Source organism: Electrophorus electricus, chromosome 1 (genome assembly GCF_013358815.1).
Source record: "Electrophorus electricus isolate fEleEle1 chromosome 1, fEleEle1.pri, whole genome shotgun sequence".
Classification (NCBI taxonomy): domain Eukaryota; kingdom Metazoa; phylum Chordata; class Actinopteri; order Gymnotiformes; family Gymnotidae; genus Electrophorus; species Electrophorus electricus.
This window is the reverse complement of record NC_049535.1, coordinates 28505920-28524179: the sequence shown is the minus strand read 5'-3', so window position 1 is coordinate 28524179 and position 18260 is coordinate 28505920. Positions and strand designations below refer to the sequence as shown.

The 18260-nt window shown below is 42.3% G+C and overlaps 3 protein-coding genes across 5 annotated transcripts; all 3 read right to left on the bottom strand.

Moving 5' to 3' along the window:
• Positions 1–1281: 1281 nt before the first annotated feature.
• Positions 1282–5366, bottom strand: zgc:193811 (uncharacterized protein LOC559801 homolog). Of its 2 annotated transcripts, none has more exons than XM_026998031.2 (5): positions 5088–5366; positions 4323–4502; positions 4085–4201; positions 2995–3092; positions 1282–1757 (listed from the first exon to the last, which is right to left on the bottom strand). In XM_026998031.2, exons 1-5 carry the CDS (start codon positions 5187–5189, stop codon positions 1397–1399), a joined length of 858 nt encoding a protein of 285 aa, XP_026853832.2. In that variant the 5' UTR covers positions 5190–5366; the 3' UTR covers positions 1282–1396. The 2 variants fall into 2 exon arrangements, with proteins under 2 accessions (XP_026853832.2, XP_026853833.2); XM_026998032.2 differs by having other exon boundaries at positions 4323–4472.
• A 257-nt stretch (positions 5367–5623) lies between these two features.
• On the bottom strand, positions 5624–9451 carry lin7b (lin-7 homolog B (C. elegans)). 2 transcript variants are annotated; one of them, XM_026998046.2, is made up of 6 exons: positions 9161–9451; positions 8612–8730; positions 7931–8002; positions 7526–7660; positions 7106–7272; positions 5624–6508 (listed from the first exon to the last, which is right to left on the bottom strand). In XM_026998046.2, the coding sequence occupies exons 1-6, from the start codon at positions 9234–9236 to the stop codon at positions 6487–6489; spliced, it is 591 nt and encodes a 196-aa protein (XP_026853847.1). In that variant the 5' UTR covers positions 9237–9451; the 3' UTR covers positions 5624–6486. The 2 variants fall into 2 exon arrangements, with proteins under 2 accessions (XP_026853847.1, XP_026853846.1); XM_026998045.2 differs by having other exon boundaries at positions 7451–7660; positions 9161–9449.
• Positions 9452–9544: 93 nt separating this feature from the next.
• On the bottom strand, positions 9545–18081 carry snrnp70 (small nuclear ribonucleoprotein 70 (U1)). The gene is made up of 10 exons (XM_026997943.2): positions 17904–18081; positions 17094–17247; positions 16859–16921; positions 16683–16737; positions 16523–16587; positions 16371–16433; positions 16196–16277; positions 11582–11683; positions 11328–11427; positions 9545–11230 (listed from the first exon to the last, which is right to left on the bottom strand). Exons 2-10 carry the CDS (start codon positions 17238–17240, stop codon positions 10426–10428), a joined length of 1482 nt encoding a protein of 493 aa, XP_026853744.2. The 5' UTR covers positions 17241–17247; positions 17904–18081; the 3' UTR covers positions 9545–10425.
• Positions 18082–18260: the final 179 nt, after the last annotated feature.

The window sequence follows — 18260 nt, the reverse complement described above, 5'->3', positions numbered from 1 at the left end:
AACATGGCAGCCTGAATTAAGATCTCTGACCGATTTTTTAACCAAGGTAATGTGGAACTGGGTCTGTCCTAGTGCGGCGTTAGAAGAGAAGACATGGTCGGTGCAATAGGTAGCCTATACAGGAATAACTACAGTGTAGAGGTTGACTGCAAATAATTCAGGCATTGAGAAGTTCGTTTCGAATACAAATCAACCATGACATTCTTATGGCATGAAATCATCGTGATGTGCCGACGTTGGATTTATTGCCTTTATTGTCCAGGTTTGGCGTGCGCGACTGATCACTTGACCCACCAAGTAGTCACTGCAGAATTCCGAACCACCTTGGCTTGTTGGAGTAGCGTGAATTACCACCTAGACGGAAAATCTGCCCAGCTGCCTTTCGACGAGAGCTTTACGTCCTAGTGTGGCTTCTCCCAACGGTTAGGTGTTCCCAGTGCTCGTAATTCAGTGCGAAGACGTGACCCTGCCTGAGAATTCCCATCTTTGTCGCCCTCTCACCCACATCCGCGCACACACGTGTTTCCTTCACTTTTACTGATTATTCATTATTCACCGAAAACTGCAATATATACAAAACACTAGGTTTAGCCGAGGCCATAGCTACTCTCAATGTTTATATCACATACGATGCCTGAATTATTTGTCATTAAGAATTTACCTGCATAAAGGGGTACTGGGATGGTTTCTGTTAGTAGGCCTACATATCTTTAGAGAGTGTTCAATTGTCCAAACTATTAGCATACACTTCCTTTTAAAACAATTACATTTCTTTGTATGGCTCTAAATCTTTTTCTGTGCTCTCTACCCTGTCTGTTTGGCACATTGCCATGAGAGTCCCAGAGTGAGGAGAGCCAGGGCACCAGAGAGCAGGTGGGCGAAAGAGCTTGAAGAACAGGGCCAGGAGAAACTCACACAGATTTAAAGGCTAATTTGTAAGATGCTGCCAAATGCACACTATTTTCTTTGCACTATTGCCCTCCCCGTCTCGTGCTCTGACTGTCTTCGATTGCACTATGCAGATCAGCAGCAATGTCTTGTGTGTACACTCCTGTCCTCTTCAGCTGTACCCGTGTGAAGTCCACTGCCTGTTCAGCAAGATTACTCCATGTGCACAGGTACATACACTCTTCACATCTTGCCTCTCTGCACATATTGCAGTTCTCCAACAATTCCTTGCATACCACCCTAAAACACATGGAGCATTACAATTTTTCCATTTACAGTCACCCTGCTCTCTTTAACTCACATACAACTTTTAGCAATAGACGTTTTATTAAGTCTACAGAAAAAAGCAATATTGAGAATGTGATATCACATTTAAATCTAATCCACTAAAAAAATCAATATTAACCAGTTCTGCTACTCTATGGCCTCTTTGATTTTTTTTTTCTCCTCACACCAGCACCATCCTCTTGTTTCCATAGCTCTGGTTCTCCGTGACATACATTTTTGGTACCTCCAGAATATGCTGCTGTAAGCCTTTTCCACCTGCCTCTCTGCCTTTTTCCCAGTCGGGGGCAGGGGCAGGGGCAGCTGTGGAGAATGTTGGTGGAGGGTTGGGTACAGTAAAACTATCCATATATTGACTAGTTCTACCCCCATGGGTTAAGGGCACTGATGGGCGGGGTAACTGCAGCTGTGTGGCCACAATAGGTGGGGCCTTGTGAGTGGGAAGGCGACTGAGAGCACCGCTCATGGTCAGGGTTCCCTGAATGGGAGGGACATCCAATGCAGAAGGAGGAGACAATTCAGACCTGAAACAGAAATTAATGTGCTTAAGGCACAGAAAGTAACAACTTGGAGATATATGACATATAAAAGGGAAATATAAAAGGGTCTGAATGATGAGCATGAGGGGGTGGTTATAGTTCACTAATTTACAGTTACATATCTGAGACATTGAAGAGCTGCTGACTTGCTGTATTTCATGTCCATCAGTTTCCTGCTTCATCACCATAGCTTCCATTCATTAGCACAAACAGCTTTGTCAATATAGAAATATTTTGGAGTTTGTGGGCCCACTGAGACCAGTGATTCATACTCCAGCATGGTGGAAAAACCTCTCCACAGACCCTATACTCATACTTACCAAGGGCTATCACTCTAACCCTCTAAAACCCAGGAAGAGTGATTTAAGTGCCCTTTAAACAAAGTGCTTCCAGAAGATTCAGTGACCCTATGTCCTTCTTCTTTGTCAGAGGAGTAGAAGCTCATCACACTGAGCAATTACACATAACCACACTTTACTGAGGTATTTCTCAGACTAGCACCTGAGAGGCCATAGCAGTGCACTCAGATTATGAGTGCACTGCACTTCTTTATGTAACGTGCCCAGATCCGCACATTAGTGCCAATGCCATTGCTGGATCAGGGAAGACACCTGAGACAAGAAGTGCTATGGTGCACAAGGAGCATGACTGAGAAACATTGCTTTACTCACAGACGTCTACAGGCCATTGTGTTTGAGTGTTAGGATTACAGCTGCTGCTGTTGTCCAGAGGCAAACATTTGAAGGTCAACAGCATTAGCTTGCCTGTTTCATTTAAATGCATGATCTAATTCTACAGTAGGCACACAGGTAGCTCAAGATGGGTAAAATCATCTGGAGGAAAAATTGTTCAGCATTGATCCATTCCTTTAATGGAGACAGCATATAAAAGATGAAATAACATATACTGCACATAATCAACTGATTAGCTCAATCCAATTCAAGTTTATTTCTAGCTCTTTTTACAACATGTTTTCTTGCTTTTAATTATTATGATTTGCAATAACAGATTTTCACACTTTTCAACACAAATCCAACAATTTTTAACTTGTAAACAAGATACATCGTTGTTTTCATATTTATGATCAATTATGCAAAGGATTTTAACTAATATAAATAACTGCAACTAGGACACCAAATGTGATGAATAAGCAACCACAAAAGGGCTAATTCAGCTCCCATAGCTGCTGCTATACTGCCCTCTGGTGGTGATGTGTCATTACCTGCAGAAATTCCTGTAGTCTGACTGAGCTGTGCTGAGCATTGGCTCTTTGGGCAGAAGGGCCAGGGCAGGAGGGACAGCTAGCTGTCCATATAGTGCCTGATTGAAAAGTTGTTTTTTTTTAAAGAAAGAAAAGCAGCATAACATGAGTCCCACTCTCAGTCCTTGAGCTCCAATAGACAAAAATTCCATGATTGCTGAGAGCTACATAATCTTTGGCTTAGTAGCGCTCCATTAAGATGCTTTGCATGAATTATCATTATTTAGCATTAATGCATTCACTTCCAATCTCACTGCCATGCTAATGTACTCTGCTGTTTTCTTCCTTCTCACCTCATAATCTCCTCTTGCTTATCTGCCCATTTAGTGCACACGTCCTTGCTTTGATCCAACCAACCTTAACTCTCAGTTCCCTGCAACCATCACACTGCTCACTGAGACTTTAAAGAACCCACTCCTCCAACCCTCAATTAATCTATTTCCATATTTACCCTTAAAAGGGTAAAAAAAAAAAAGTGTTGCTCAGAATGAGTTTGAAGCCAGTATTTAAGTACATAGTCAAATAGTTTTTTTTTAAACCCTGCTGCCCAAAGTTAATTTTATTTTTAATTTAAGGTTAATTTTGATTTATTTAAAAAATACCTGTGTATGTATTGCTACCATATTGTTACCAGCTGTTTCATAGTAATTTCGTGGTTTTCTTTTTCCCTTAGCTTTTAAACAAATAATTTGAAAATGTGTTTTAAACACCTGAAGGGGTGATTGCTGCCATGACAACCAGGGTACAAAATGTGTGTGGTGTATTATTAATTACGACGGTAGCATCTTTGATTATTTTTTATAGAAGAATTAAAAGATCACAACAGGTATTTTAAGCTTTTATAAACCATTAAAGAATATGTGCATTTATTATAGGCATTCTGAAAAGGCTCCTAAACATTTGATGGCAGGTGTACATACAAAAAAAATTATTTTTTATGTTTACATTTTCTGTTTTATTTATTTATTTAGTGTTGAAGAAAATAAACAGTGCTGTCTGGATTCACCATATTTCTATTAGCATTAAAGTTATAATATGGAGGTACTCTTACCAGCAGAGTTTTATAGTGGCCCACGAGGGGCTCGTGGGGTTGTGACTGGACCTTGTAGTGATCCTGCATTTCACTGATTGGCGCAGAGACAACCCTGACTGATTTATGGTCTTGAAGCTGCAGCAGGACATACACAAACACATATATGTATACACACACACACAACAAGAATAATCCTTAAAATAATTAACATATGTTGTTTGTTTCACTTATGCACTCTTGCGCGCACACACCTCACCTTCTGAACCAATTCTTTTAGGAAGTTTGTTTGCCAGTGGGGAGAGGCTTTAGAATACACAACACCGCTCAGCTGTCCATTGGTGCGTTTACAATCATGTTCACTGCTGGAGGTGGAAGTGTAGCGCCGAGTCCCAGGGCCCCGGACCTTCTGCTTGGGAAGAGGAGGAAGAAGGGTATTCTAGAGCACAGAACAGAGGAAAGGTAAGAAAGCCCAACAGTTATTCTGTCCAGTCAATCAGAAAAGATCTACTACCTCCCTCATTCACAGATCATTAGATTTAAAAACTGGGAACAACAAATACTGTCCAACATGGCAGGTCCCAAATACTAAGTCTTTTCAGGAGGAATATTTTAAACCAGATATTTGCTGAGCATCAACTCCAGGGGGTGAAACTCTAAAATTGGTTTATAGGCATGCACATAAAGTGGCACTGTAACAGCAAGGTAGTCATTCTAAACAACGCAGCGTGTGTTCGGCACCATGTGGCAGCCTCTTCTCATATGTAGTGAATAACATGGTTTGTTGCATTTTTAAATTGTACGCTTTCTAATTAGCATGAAAATGTAGAAAATGGCTCCGTAGGTGCGTAAGTCATTAGATTTCGTAATTTCTTTTAACAATTTGGCATTTGATTTATTTTCGAACCAGTGTACTGGAGTAACAAAAATTGTACGCAACGTTAATTGGGACTGCAAATTATATTCAAAATATCTAAAGCTGTATCTATTTACACAATAAAATAAAGCTTAATTTATGACACACCTTACTGCTGTTGGTATGAAAACGAAGAGCCGGCGTGTATGCATGTCTAACATCCGTACTGGTTTCACAGAGGATTTGCCTGTTTTTACACAGACGGTCCATCGGCACAGAAGTAAAAGTACAAACGCTCCTCAAACAGAAACAGAAAGGACCACGGATTGCTGGAATAAAATGTCCAGAATGTATTAGAGTTATGTAGCTACGTAAATGGAGAACATCGCACCTCGTTCTACAGCAGTCAGGTTTACAGTTTGATGTCGCTATAGAAACCAAGCGTTAGCTAGGCGCCCGGAAACCTCGGAGTACAGTCAGGGATCAGTTCCTAGAATATCTTACGTGGTAGGTAAATGGTTTTCAACTGAGATGTGACGCCCTGGTTGAATTTTAAACGAACCCAGAACATGGCCGAATTACCTAATACATATAAAAACATGGCAGTGAATTTGTTAAATCCTAACATCTTAGGCATTATATTGCGTCATCGAATGAATAATTTTCGTCCTTCACCAGACAAAACAAATAAATAGATAAAAAGGGACCATTAGATTGTTGACTTTATTGTAGGAATAAATGAATGTCAGTAAGCTCATGAATGTGCGAACAGGCATGATTGGCAGATCAAAAACACACAATAAGAGCCATACCACAGGGACAGAACCTGTAGACAGAATGACATTTTATCAGTAAGTATATTTACAACATTTACATAACACTTGTGTCTCATACTCTCATCCAATTCACTTGCTTACACAGACAGGCAGATAGTGTTCCTTTATCAGAGGATTCATCCAGTATGAGGTCAGGAGTCCTTTATTATATTCTTTTATACAGTAACAATGTCACCCATATTATTAGGACACACAGGCACAACTCCAGACATTGCCATTTGTACTTTGTCTGAAACTTCAACTCAACAAATAATTGAAATGTGAGTGGTCTGAGAGCTTAGGCAACTCTCACTCAAGGGATCCAGTCCTTTACTAAAAATCTTAGACAAAGCAGGTTGCACCACACACAGAGCCCTTGGAGGTGTGGATATGCATGCATCTGATGGGTGAATACACTGTATTCACATCAGATCTTTGCTATAGTTGTGTCTATGTTCTTTGCTACCAATACTGAACAATATACAACTGGCTGTTTTCTGACAGACGTGAATAAATAAATAGACTGATAGATAATCATTCCAACAGACTGGATACATAATGCAGTCTTTCCCTACAAGTGGCCAGGGGAAAGAGTACATTTGAGGTCTACTGTTTTGGGAAGTTTCCACTAACATATAAGTAACATCTAAATCAAGTCTGTGCTCATCTTGATGTCAATGCTAGTCTTGTGTCTTCCCATTGGAGGATTGAGTGACGGGGTGGGCAACAGGTTGGCCAGACGAATGGATTGGTTAACCCCGAGACTCTAAAGACCTGTAAATTATAAAAGGAAAACAAAAACAAAAAAAGAAATCCAATCTCAATTTCAAGCAGCATGTTAAACATAGACATTAGAGTGTCTGTACTTAATTTAGAATGCACATGGCATAAAATCTAATTTCATAACATTATATGAAACAAATTATATATTTTGTCTCTCATAGTGCATATAAACATTAAAATTACTCTGCTGTCAGTATACTTAGCCGGCTGATTATTCTGTGCTGTCCAAATATAACTGGACTGTGGCACAGGGTTCAGCTCTGCACTCCAGCAAGTAACAATGCCTATAAAGTGCAGATGACCTCAATTTGAGGACCCGTACACCCATATCTGGTGAAAGTTACCTATTCACCATAAAACGCATACATAGCACACAAAGCAAAATACTTTATTTCTTCTTATTCTACAAACTAGAACTGTAAACATACAGGATCAGCACAAAGTGTGAATGCATTTGGCAGAAAGTATCTTTAATTACACACGTCGCCTTTCTGTGTAATGTTAGAATGGTTCCCCCCCCTACACAGTCACTCAGTATTCCAGTCACTCAGCACGCTGCTGTAACTGAGCAGGCAGAAAGGCACTCACGAGTAGCTAGTGTGCTGCTGGCGCCGCCTACTGGCACTGCGGAGCTTTTCAAACCTGGCCTCCATCTCCTCCAGCACTTTCGGGGTATAGCGCACAACCAGCTTCACTGAACCCTGCGCAGCTTTCAGAAGCTCCACCGCCTTCTCATGGTGCTCACCCTCCACACTCTGCAAGCAAGGAATTATGGGGCAGAAAGGAAAGAACAGAACTGTTTGGTGAAATGTTATTGTCATGGTAATTGACCATGTCACATGTACACAGAGGATAACACACAGGCCATAGAACATTGAAAAATTAACTGAAATCACCACAGCGGTTGAAGGCGTCGCCCGGCACCCTACATACCACACCGTTGACGGACAACAGCTGGTCTCCTCTCTTTAGCCCGCCCTGTCGGTCAGCCACACCCCCGGGAATTACCCTGGAAATGTAAATAGGAGAGTTCTGCTCTTTCCCTCCCATGATGTTGAAGCCTAGCCCCTCATCTGTCTTGGGGAGCTCCACCACACGGGGGTGGGCGTGGCCTTCGCTAGCTGCGAAGGCTGCCACTGTGGCCTACAGTGGGGAAAAATGCCAAGTGAAATTAAAAGGCAGTAGTGTGTGAAAGCAGACCACAAAAGGAAAACAGGAAGCCCTATATTTACACTCTAAGGGGATCACAAGTACGTACTGGCTCATATAAGGATTCTAAATATTTTCTGCATCATTTATTGACAAGATTTACTGACATTTCCTCATGTGAAGCCCACATTTACTGACACTAAAACTGCTATATTTTGTGATAGTTGAAAGAAAAATTAAAAGAAAGTGCAATGAAAGATTTACCTTAGCTGTTGCCTGAGCACGAACCTCAGGGCCACCCACAATGTCCAAGGTGTCATAGAGCTGTTCATATACCTATCAGAAGGGAGGGGGAAAGACAATTTGGACCCCTAAAAGATGGTTGGATCATCTGGATTTGAACGTGGTCAGTCATCGTGGCAGGGTGGGGAATTCACTGTAGTGTGTGGAACCACTGGACTGATTAGAAAAGTGCAATATCTGTCTGGCACATTCACCTGTAAATATTGATGAACTCAAAATTGCCATAGTTACAAGCACTAATAGATTAAGTGAGAGTCATAGTGGAAGGGTAGCGTCTGAGATGGAAGTAAGACACTCCGATGAGAAGAGGAGGGAGCAGGAATGCAGATATAGCACAAGTGCCTGTGAAGGTGTGGGACAAAAAACACTGCAGCTGTATCAATGACTCCTCCTCTGTAGTTAAAACCTCTCCCACCAACATGGTGGTAATGATCCACCATTTTGAAGGAAAACAATAGAGGAATTAATGGCAGGCAAAAGGCAGGTTTAGAGGACAAAGTCAAACACTAAAGGAACTGTTGCATTGGCCATCACGCTGTTTTGAGAGGGGTAGCACTCGTTCACATACTAACAAGAGGTACAAATAGAGGAGTGAGGAGCAGAATTCTCTTTGGAAGGCAGCAGGTGGTGCAGGAAGCCCACCTCTCTGATGGCAGCACAGAACTTGCTCTGTAGGACTCTCTGCAGCGCCTGCAGCTTGGGAGGTGGCAGCTCGCCACTCCTTTGCAGCCGGTCCAACAGCTCGATCACTCTACACACATCTGAGCACAGAACAGAGAGAAATATAGAGTGAGAAACATTGCCTGCGCATGCGGGCTTTGAAAATGTTTGTATTCTAAGACCATAATCAAATGTACATGTGGTTATATAAGCAAATGAATTAGTCTAGGCAATCTACGTGGAGGAATGGTTAGCCAGATAAGATCCCTGCAAACTGTAAGTAAACCGTTATAACGAACGTAATATAGCTAATGTCACTGAGAAATAGGAACGTATTTTACAGGATTTGCAGGCGGTGACTATCCATTCTATGGCTACTACATACCCCGGTCACAAGTGACCAAGCCATGAAAGTCTTCTTTAAATAGAATAAATCCCAAATCCAGAATGATCGGTGCATATTCTTAGCATCAGAGTAATACAATTGTAACAAAGTAGCTAATTAAATATTTCATTGTAGGATTAGCCTACCTCTTTCTAAACAGAGGGGTTCCGTCATCGCCGCCATGTCCACCTCTTTCCCCGTATGATAATACGATGACATCATTAAGAAGATACTCGACTAACACTGCGGTGAAGACAGGAACGTTACCTCTGCTGATAAAGTATAACCGATTTACTTGTCCCAAGTTCTTTCCTGAAGGAGGTACACTATTCAAGACGGACCATTGCTTCGTAATGCTTCCGACGTCGAAATCGAACAGTACACGATCAGGAGCATCAAGCGGTCCGTCCACTCGCGTGCACCAAGTCCCGTCTTATTGAACTACGCAACATTCTACGTAAGAGGCAAAACCAAACTGATTCGTTTTTTTCTCGAATCAAAAAAATGTGTACAGATGACAAGTCGTCGAGGATAATTAAAAAAGGGATCGTTTATTAAAAGAGAAAGATGCAAAACAGAACCCCGAAAAAAAAACTAGTTTTACGAAGCACTCAAAAATAAAATGAAATAAATTGTGAATCTATGGCAAGTTATTGAACAGCAATTTCTGTCGTTCTTCACAGAAGGGTCGTTGCTATGATTCACAACGTGGGGAATAGGAACAGAATATGATGGAGCATTTGAGCATCCGAGGAGCCTAAATAACGTAAATTATAGTCAACATCTTACCCATCATAACGCCTTACCTTGAAATGATTCTTGAAGTAGACCAATAAAGATTTATACGGGGGTGGGGGGGAAACATGAACTCGAATAATCCATTAAGTCTATTTAATCAGACAAGTGTATAAAATATTTATACTGTACGTGAGCAAACAAGCACAGCATTCAATGTTTATAGAATACAGCACTACAGCTGAAATGTTAAACAGGAAATTCAGATAGAGATGATCGATTCAATTAACTTTTCATACAACCTTTGCCAAATTTATTTGATGTCAGTTCCCCCCCCCCCCACCAAAAAAAAGGCTGATCAAAGTTCAGCTGTTACTATGCCAGACCAGAAGACATTGCTTGCTGTGGAGGTCATGCTCCCCAAGACTTGTTGTACATTAAGATGCTCACATTCTCATGTGGAGAGTGTCACCACAGGGACAGAAGCACCAAGGGCAAGTGAACCAAGAGAATGGCTGAGAAGCAGGGAACTAGCCAAAAAAAACAAAACAAAAACAAAAACAAAACCACAGGGGAAGAAAGCAAAAAAAACAAAACAAAAAAAAAACAAAAAACCCCCCAACACATCACATATACTGCATGTGATGACCTTGGTGTACAATCAAAGCCCATCTGATTAATACTCATCACCCTGCAAGTCCATCCTGTATCCATTCTCATTGGAGCCATAGCCTTCCCCAGACTGCATGGAGTCTTGGTCCATCATCATTCCCATGCCATCCTGGGATCCTTCTTCAGACTGTGGCGGGACCGACTCATCCCCTTCCTCACCTCCGTTACCCAGGCCTTCGTGATCTCCCATGGGGGGCAGTAGGGGGGCATGCCTGTCCTCCCGGCGCTCGCTGCCCCTCTCACGATCACCCCGATCTCGTTTGTGTTCACGATCTCTTTCTCTGTCTCTCCTCCTGTCCCTGTCTCTATCTTTATCCCTGTGGCTACGCTTCCGGTCACGGTCACGCTCCCTCTCCCTGTCACGGTCCCTCCCTCGCTCCTCTCCCTCTGGGCCCCCCTCATCTGTCCGCCCTGGCTCACCTAAAGCAGGATCTTCCTGCCCCCTTTCTCCTCCATCTCCCATCATGCCATCGGGAAGGCCACCCACACCCTCCTCACCTCCCTTCCCTCTCTCCCTCTCCCTCCTCCTGTCCCTGCTCCGGCTCCTCCTCTTGCGCTCACGGTCACGCTCGCGGTCTCGGCTCCTCTCTCGGGTCTTGCCTTCAACCTCCCCCCTCTCCCGTTCCCTTTCTCTTCGACGGCTGCCGCCTCCCTCCTCAGCAACTGGCGGCGCTGCTCTGTCACGCTCGCGGGACCGGGTGCGCCTGCGCCTCTCCCTAGAGCGCGACCGTCGCCGCTCACCACGTTCCCTGTCCCGCTCACGCTCGCGACTCCTCTCACGCCGATCTCCACGGTCACGATCACGGTCACTGCAGGGAAACGAGAGAGCAGACAGTCTAGAGGTGAGAAAGAGAGGGGGAGAAGAAGGGGGGGGGGGGGACCCAACCTTTCACGGACTACACTCACCTCCCAATAGGTCTATCATCATAACGGGAAGTGTCATCTCGGCCAGAGTGTTTGATGTTAACGTCTGCTCCACCTCTCCTCGTACCACCCAGACCCCCACCTAGGCAGCAATTAGAGGAAACATTGGAAAAATCTACGTCACATTCCATTAGACAAATTTTGGTAATTCCTGAAACCATTAGTCAAATAGAAAAAGCTATATAAAAATCCCAGGATGATTAGTAACAACATTTGAGAGAGAAGCAGTGCATTACCCAGCCTACGGGGGTGCCATCCTTTCACAGTACGACCTCTCTCCACATCCACCAGTACCCGCCGCCCATCAATCTTTTTGCCATCTGCATGCTTGTAGGCGGCTAAAGTGGGAAAATTAAACCGAAAGAGTAACAGGAAGGGATGGGAGGCAAGTGGGAGAGAAAGACAGAATGGGGGGGGGGGGGAGGGCGAGAAAAAAGCAAGAGAAAATATGACAGTCAGAAGAGGTGGGGGTAAACAACACAGTATTGCTTTGGTGATCTCTTACCTTGAGACACAGTTTGATGCCCATGTTAATTCACACAGCCATTAAAAGGCACAGGCTTACCTCAGTTAACTGACAAGTGCGAGACAGCAAGCCTCAGCCACCAGTCAGCATTGGCACTCCCCCCCCACCCCCTTTCATTAGACATGTTCAAGAGGAGTCTGACAAAGCCAAAAGGTTAACTACAAAGCTGGAACAATTTTAATTGATAGTAAGTAAAAATGATGCAACTCCCAGCATCTTAGTCAAGTCTACTCATCTTCAAATGAGTATTCAAGGAGGCTAGGAAAAGAGGGATTTCTCCACCCTGCATTTGGGACTAGACTTCTCTTCTAAGATCTCTCAGTTTACAAGTTCCTAACAAACATTTTAATAATGGCCTTGTGATAACTAAGGTGTTTCGGCTTTGAATTTTACGCATAGATGGGCAACCACTGACTGATTAAGTTAGCATTAAATTAATAACCTATAATAGATATTCATATTTTCAGTTGTAGTAAAGTGTATTTAAAAACCAAACAAACAAAAAAAACCCAAACAAACAAACAAAAAAAGGCTTAGAGAATATTACAATGTAATCAACATCAATTCTGGACAACACTGATCCTCTTGGCCTTAGAACAGTAACCATTAGTTTAGCAATCATGCCACAACTTAAACAAACAAAAAAAACAACAAAAAACAAAAACAAAAACAAACACTCCACAATATCAGGCTTTTGAGTACTGAGGAAAACAGTCAGTCATGGTTTGTCACAAAAGCTTTGGAATGATGGGGATTTAAAAATAAAAAGCACATGTGCATACCAATTTCAGAAAAATTGTATTCAAGGCATGTCCAGGAACATATAACCAAGTATAATTCTTAAGAAAATACCTTTCAAATCAAACTAGGAAAAAGTCTACTGTTTGCTTTATGATTCATAATTGACATGTTCCATTTTTAGAAAATCCTGTAAATTGAAGTTTATTCAGCCATTCAAACCCATTGGGCTAGGGGCCTCCTCACATTCTCGCACGCTGTCTCAAAAAGGGATATTATTGGGTATTCTACCAACAACCATCCAAACCCTCACATCGGCACAAAAAACCAAATACAATGCAATAAGGATCCATTAAGATACAAGGTTTCTCTGCTCAACATCCCACATCCCAAAACTAAAACTATATATTTACCAATTCTGTCTACTGACATTTTGTACTTAATTCAACACTACTACAAACATCTGTGGTGCCACATTACATACCCCCCGCCCCAATTTTCAGTATAATAATTGTTCTTCCCAGAAACCCAAGAATCATATCTGAGCCAGTGAAGAAATCATTGTCCCCATCTTACCATGTTACCTGTAAAGTCTACCTTACCATAATACCTGGCCAAGGTTGGAACCCATCGGTGACATAGCCCCTTGAAACGTAGCCTGGTGATTCCAGTTGCTGAATCAAAATGGAGTCTGGCCTTCCATATGTTTGATATTTAGGCCCCGCGCAGCCACAACTGGGATACAGGTGGAATGATTTTAAAATAAACTAATAAAAACAAAAATTGGGATCCATTTCTTTACTCAGCTGGACTGGATGAGGTCCATGAAGCTACTCTGGTCTGCACTGTCGAGCATAGCCATCTTGGAGGAAGCAGGTACAAACTCTTCCTTTCTACCCTATTGAGAGGGCCTTACCAACAACCCTCAGTTTCCCTAGTCTCTCCAATCACTCAGCTAGAGGGCCTTACCAACAACCCTCAGTTTCCCTAGTCTCTCCAATCACTCAGCTAGAGGGCCTTACCAACAACCCTCAGTTTCCCTAGTCTCTCCAATCACTCAGCTAGAGGGCCTTACCAACAACCCTCAGTTTCCCTAGTCTCTCCAATCACTCAGCTAGAGGGCCTTACCAACAACCCTCAAGTCTCCCTAGCTTCTCCAATATGTTTGTTAGAGGGCCTTACCAACAACCCTCAATTCCATCTTTAAAAACAAGAGGGCCTTACCATGAACCCTCTCTAGACATCTCAACCAGAGGGCCTTACCCCAAACCCTCAGTTTTCTAACAGATGTCATGTCAGTAAGAAGAGGGCCTTACCACCAACCCTCTCTACTTCATCTTAATAAACAGGTCTTGGCCCTGTCCTCCTCCCATCAAACCAGGGGCCTTACCAAGAACCCCCATGCACTTGAGGTTCATATCCAGGAACGCTCACCAAGGCATGTTTGCAGATCTAACAAGCTCCTAGCAAATTTAATTTGGTTTAAATGTCTAAAAATCCAATTATAGGTTAAGCCACATTGGGTGGGTGGTAGTCTTAACTCAAATCTAAAAGATCACTTGCAAGGAAGATGCATAAGGGATATAGACAGCTTAGTTACTGAGAAGAGTGCTGTTTGGGGAAGGGTGATAACTTTTTTGAAAAAGACTATTGTATTCAAGTTTAACAGCTGAAAAAAGTAATGTGTCTCTTAAGGGGCATAAACAGCATAATCTTCCACATACTTGGTGTCAGTGTTGGCTCAGATATTAAATTACTAATAGTTTGGGTGAAAGATGAATTCATTACCAATAGTGAAATGGGACCTTTACAATATTGATCTATGCATGCCATGTTTAAATATCTGATCAACTCCTAACCACCATAGTCTAAGTGAGTTTCTTTGCTTAGTGTTTTTGCTTGACACTGGATTGCCTTTGGTTAACCTATACCATTAAAGCCATCTATAAATCATAATTAAACAGCTATACTCTGTAAGATTTAGATAAATGTAACATCTTTCTGCAGCTTTGTAGTGGCGTCCGAGCAAGGAAGTTTCTGAACTTAACCTTTATTCCACAATATATTTAAGATGTACATCACTCAAGGACTTAAGGAAAATTGACTAAAAATAGCACAGTGGAGTACCACATAGGTTTAACACAAGCCAAGCATCCAACTAAATGGAAAATGAACTTCTCACTCTGATAAAGACCACTGTACAATTTCCTTAACCGTAACAATCATGATGGTCTCAAGCCCCCAAAGTTTCTTTCTGCCTTGAATAGGACAGTTGGTCCTGGCTGCCGCTTACCAGCTCACCGAGCTTCCACTGCGGTTTAATACTCTAAATGTTGCAGAGTACAGTCTGGGCTGTCACATCAAAATGTGCAGTGGCTTTGAGGGAACAGGCTGACCGCAGGCACCCGCTCCCTGCACCTAACACAAGGAACGTTCAGTGACCAAAAAATAACGGCGCCGTCTTTCCGCCCACAAACGAGGCAAGCACACTTTGGTCAAGTGAACGTGTCCCTCGTTTCTGCCTGGAAGTAGATGAGGGTGGAAAAAAATCTTACCCATCATACAAACCCATCATACCAACCATATACTGAGCTGTGGTAGTAGGGTGTAGATGTATCAAAACCATCAGCATGATCTGCAAGCCAGCTCTGGCCAATAGCCATCAGAGATAGGCGGCTGCAGTAGCAACGAGAACAACACACAATTAATACACTGCATGGACTTGCGCTGCAACACTTCACTCATCATGGTCTCACTTGAGCCAACGTATTAGAGAAAAGGAAAGGGAGGGGGAAGGGAATAATAAAAAAAAAAAGCCTTCACGTTAACTGCAACTCGTTTGAACAGACAGACAGGTGTACGGGGTTTGGAGTCACCTTGACACTACAGAAGGCCTGGCCTTCAGCTTACCGTCGCCGCTTCAGCCGGAAACACACACTCCTATGTGTCTCACTGCCTAAACATTAGAGATGCCATACAGTGGCAACATTCATCAGAACGTGTGTGTAGTGGACTAACAGCCATATCCCCACCCCTGCCCTCCCCATATCCATGTGTAATGCACGTCGAACATTCACACCTGATGCAACACAAACACACAGGCAGGGAAGAGAATACTCTGCATAGGAATACAGACGGGAGTTCAAGACACCGACAGTCACACAGACACACAAACACAGATGAAGGGTCATTTACTTGATTTCTCCGAGGTCACTTAAACTTGTTTTTTTTTTGTTTTGTTTTGTTTTTTAAAAACAGACCTTTAAGTATGCTGTGCACATTTTTGCACTGAGGTAGATTGTAAAATTACTTTTACAATATTAGTCAATACATCCCTAAATTAGCTAAAATGAGTAAAAGAGCAGGCACACAATCCACTCACGGAGGTTGAGTGTAAGTGGTTATATATAGATAAAAAGCAGCAATAAACAGTGTGTGTAGGCAAAGAGGCGTAAATTAGCCCTAATTTGAGAAGTGATCAAAATGGCCTTTTAACCCTTTCCTTCTGGAGAATAGCAGTGCATACACACTAAGCTTACAGCATTTAAAATCACAAGATGTGTGAGCATGAGATGTATATACTCACAGTGCATGTCTCGCTCATGTTCATACTCAATGAAAGCATAGCCACGTGGTTTCCCTGTCCTCTTGTTGTACACAATATAGATCTGGAGGGTGGGAATTAAGGAGGACATAAGTATGGGCAGAGAAGAAAAGTCTAACACTGATAAGCACACAGGATCCAAAGCATAACAGCTTACCCTTTTGATAGGACCATATACTTCAAACTCACGACGCAGCTTGGACTCTGTAGTATCATAATTCTGTGCAAAAACAACATGCAGTTGTAAGAGAAGACAAATCAAATATTTGGAGAGCCAAGTCAGTTACTGCCGCACAATTCAATACTTACAATTCGAGCCACGAACAAGGTTTTGAAGGCATCTCCCTGAGCATTGGGATCATTGTGAGGATCCCCTGCAAATAAATAAATAAAAAATTAAGTGAGCAAGATAATGTGACAATGCTGGAATGTATATTGGTTAAGCACTTAAAAAGCTTCATGAACTTACACAACTTCAGCTCTTCCTCTACCACGATCTGCCTCCTCTCCATCTTCTCACGTCTCTGTGATTTACAGAGCAAACGCAATCAAACAGATCCTTTCCATTTTGTAGTCTTCAAATCAGAAAGCCATCAAAAAGCCCCACAAGTGCCTACAAGAACACCACCCTCAAATAAGTCTCACCTTCCTTTCCAATCTCTCCTCTCGTGTTTCGGCTCTGGTAGGTGGGGGGGCATCTCTAGGGTCCTAGTCAATACCATGGCAAGTACAAGTAGGTTAGTTAACACCATGAACTTGAGCAACACTGCAGACAAATAATTTTAGAACCATTTTAATAGTAATTTAAGTTAGTTACCAACATAGAAATCATTAAGTTACATATAAATAAAGTTTCACAACATCATACGTGTTGGGCTACCTCAAAGTGCTTGATAAAAGGAGCGATGCCTGAATATGGCTGGTTGTGATGCTTCTCATGGGGAAGTTTCTCAAGCTGCGGCAGGAATGGTATAGGGTCCCGCGGGGCAAACAACGCCAGCAGATTCGGAGGCAAAAACTGCGTCATTGTTCACCTAAAACCGTATGGCATTTTAGTGTCTTGACTTCAAATTTCACGAGACCAATAACCAGTTCATAGCCAGCTCATCACGCATGGGCTTTACAATATCCGATACGTATCTATACGAGTACAAATGACTCAGGAAGGAATCACAATGTTGCTAAACAGGGGCCCCTAGTTAGAAACCAGCAACAACGAACATGGAACCTGCACATACGACAGCACATATTTTGAAAATTAGTAGTCTGAATATATAGTCAACTAGAGAATACGAGTTTAATGAAATTGAGACAATAGGAGCTGCATACTAACCTAGATTAGACAACTAGCTAGATATCTAGCTACGTCGACCGTGATTGGTAATGTAGGTTAGCTAGCTAGCATCATTCACTAGCAGTCGTCGAGTTAAGAGGTCCGTTTAGCCAGCTAACCTACCTTACAATTTAGTTAAACTTTGGATTATGTAAGAGTATGCAAATACGAGTGGAAATACAAATAAGCCACATCACCGAATGCCACTATTCATTAAGCAAGTTCTCATTAAAAAATAGGTAGCAACCTAGCTAGCCAGCTAGCTAAGAAGCGGGTTTAGTTATTCAGCTAGCAAAGCTACCTAGTTGGCGACATTTCCATACACTGTCTAGTGAACAGCCTCGTGTAAACCATTACCTCAGCTCCGCATTCAATCCCGAATAAAACTTCCAATCGTAACGGAAAATAAAATACACAAAGATATTCCTGTAATACTATATTTTGACAGCAAGAACACTACAGTATGTGTATTTTTGTTAAAGACCACCCGATGTTAATTCTCTTGTTCTTCGCGCAGCACTCTTAAAATGGCGCGAGGCCGTATTTTGAAACATTGCTGGGGCCGTTCGCGACAGCTTTCAATAGTCAGCTACAGTTTACGTTAGGGGTGTGACTACCATGACAACGTCAGAATATTGACTGGTGAACTTTATCTATGCAGAAAATTTGTAGTTGTAGCTATCTTAATTGGTTAGTTCATAATTTCTTTTAGCA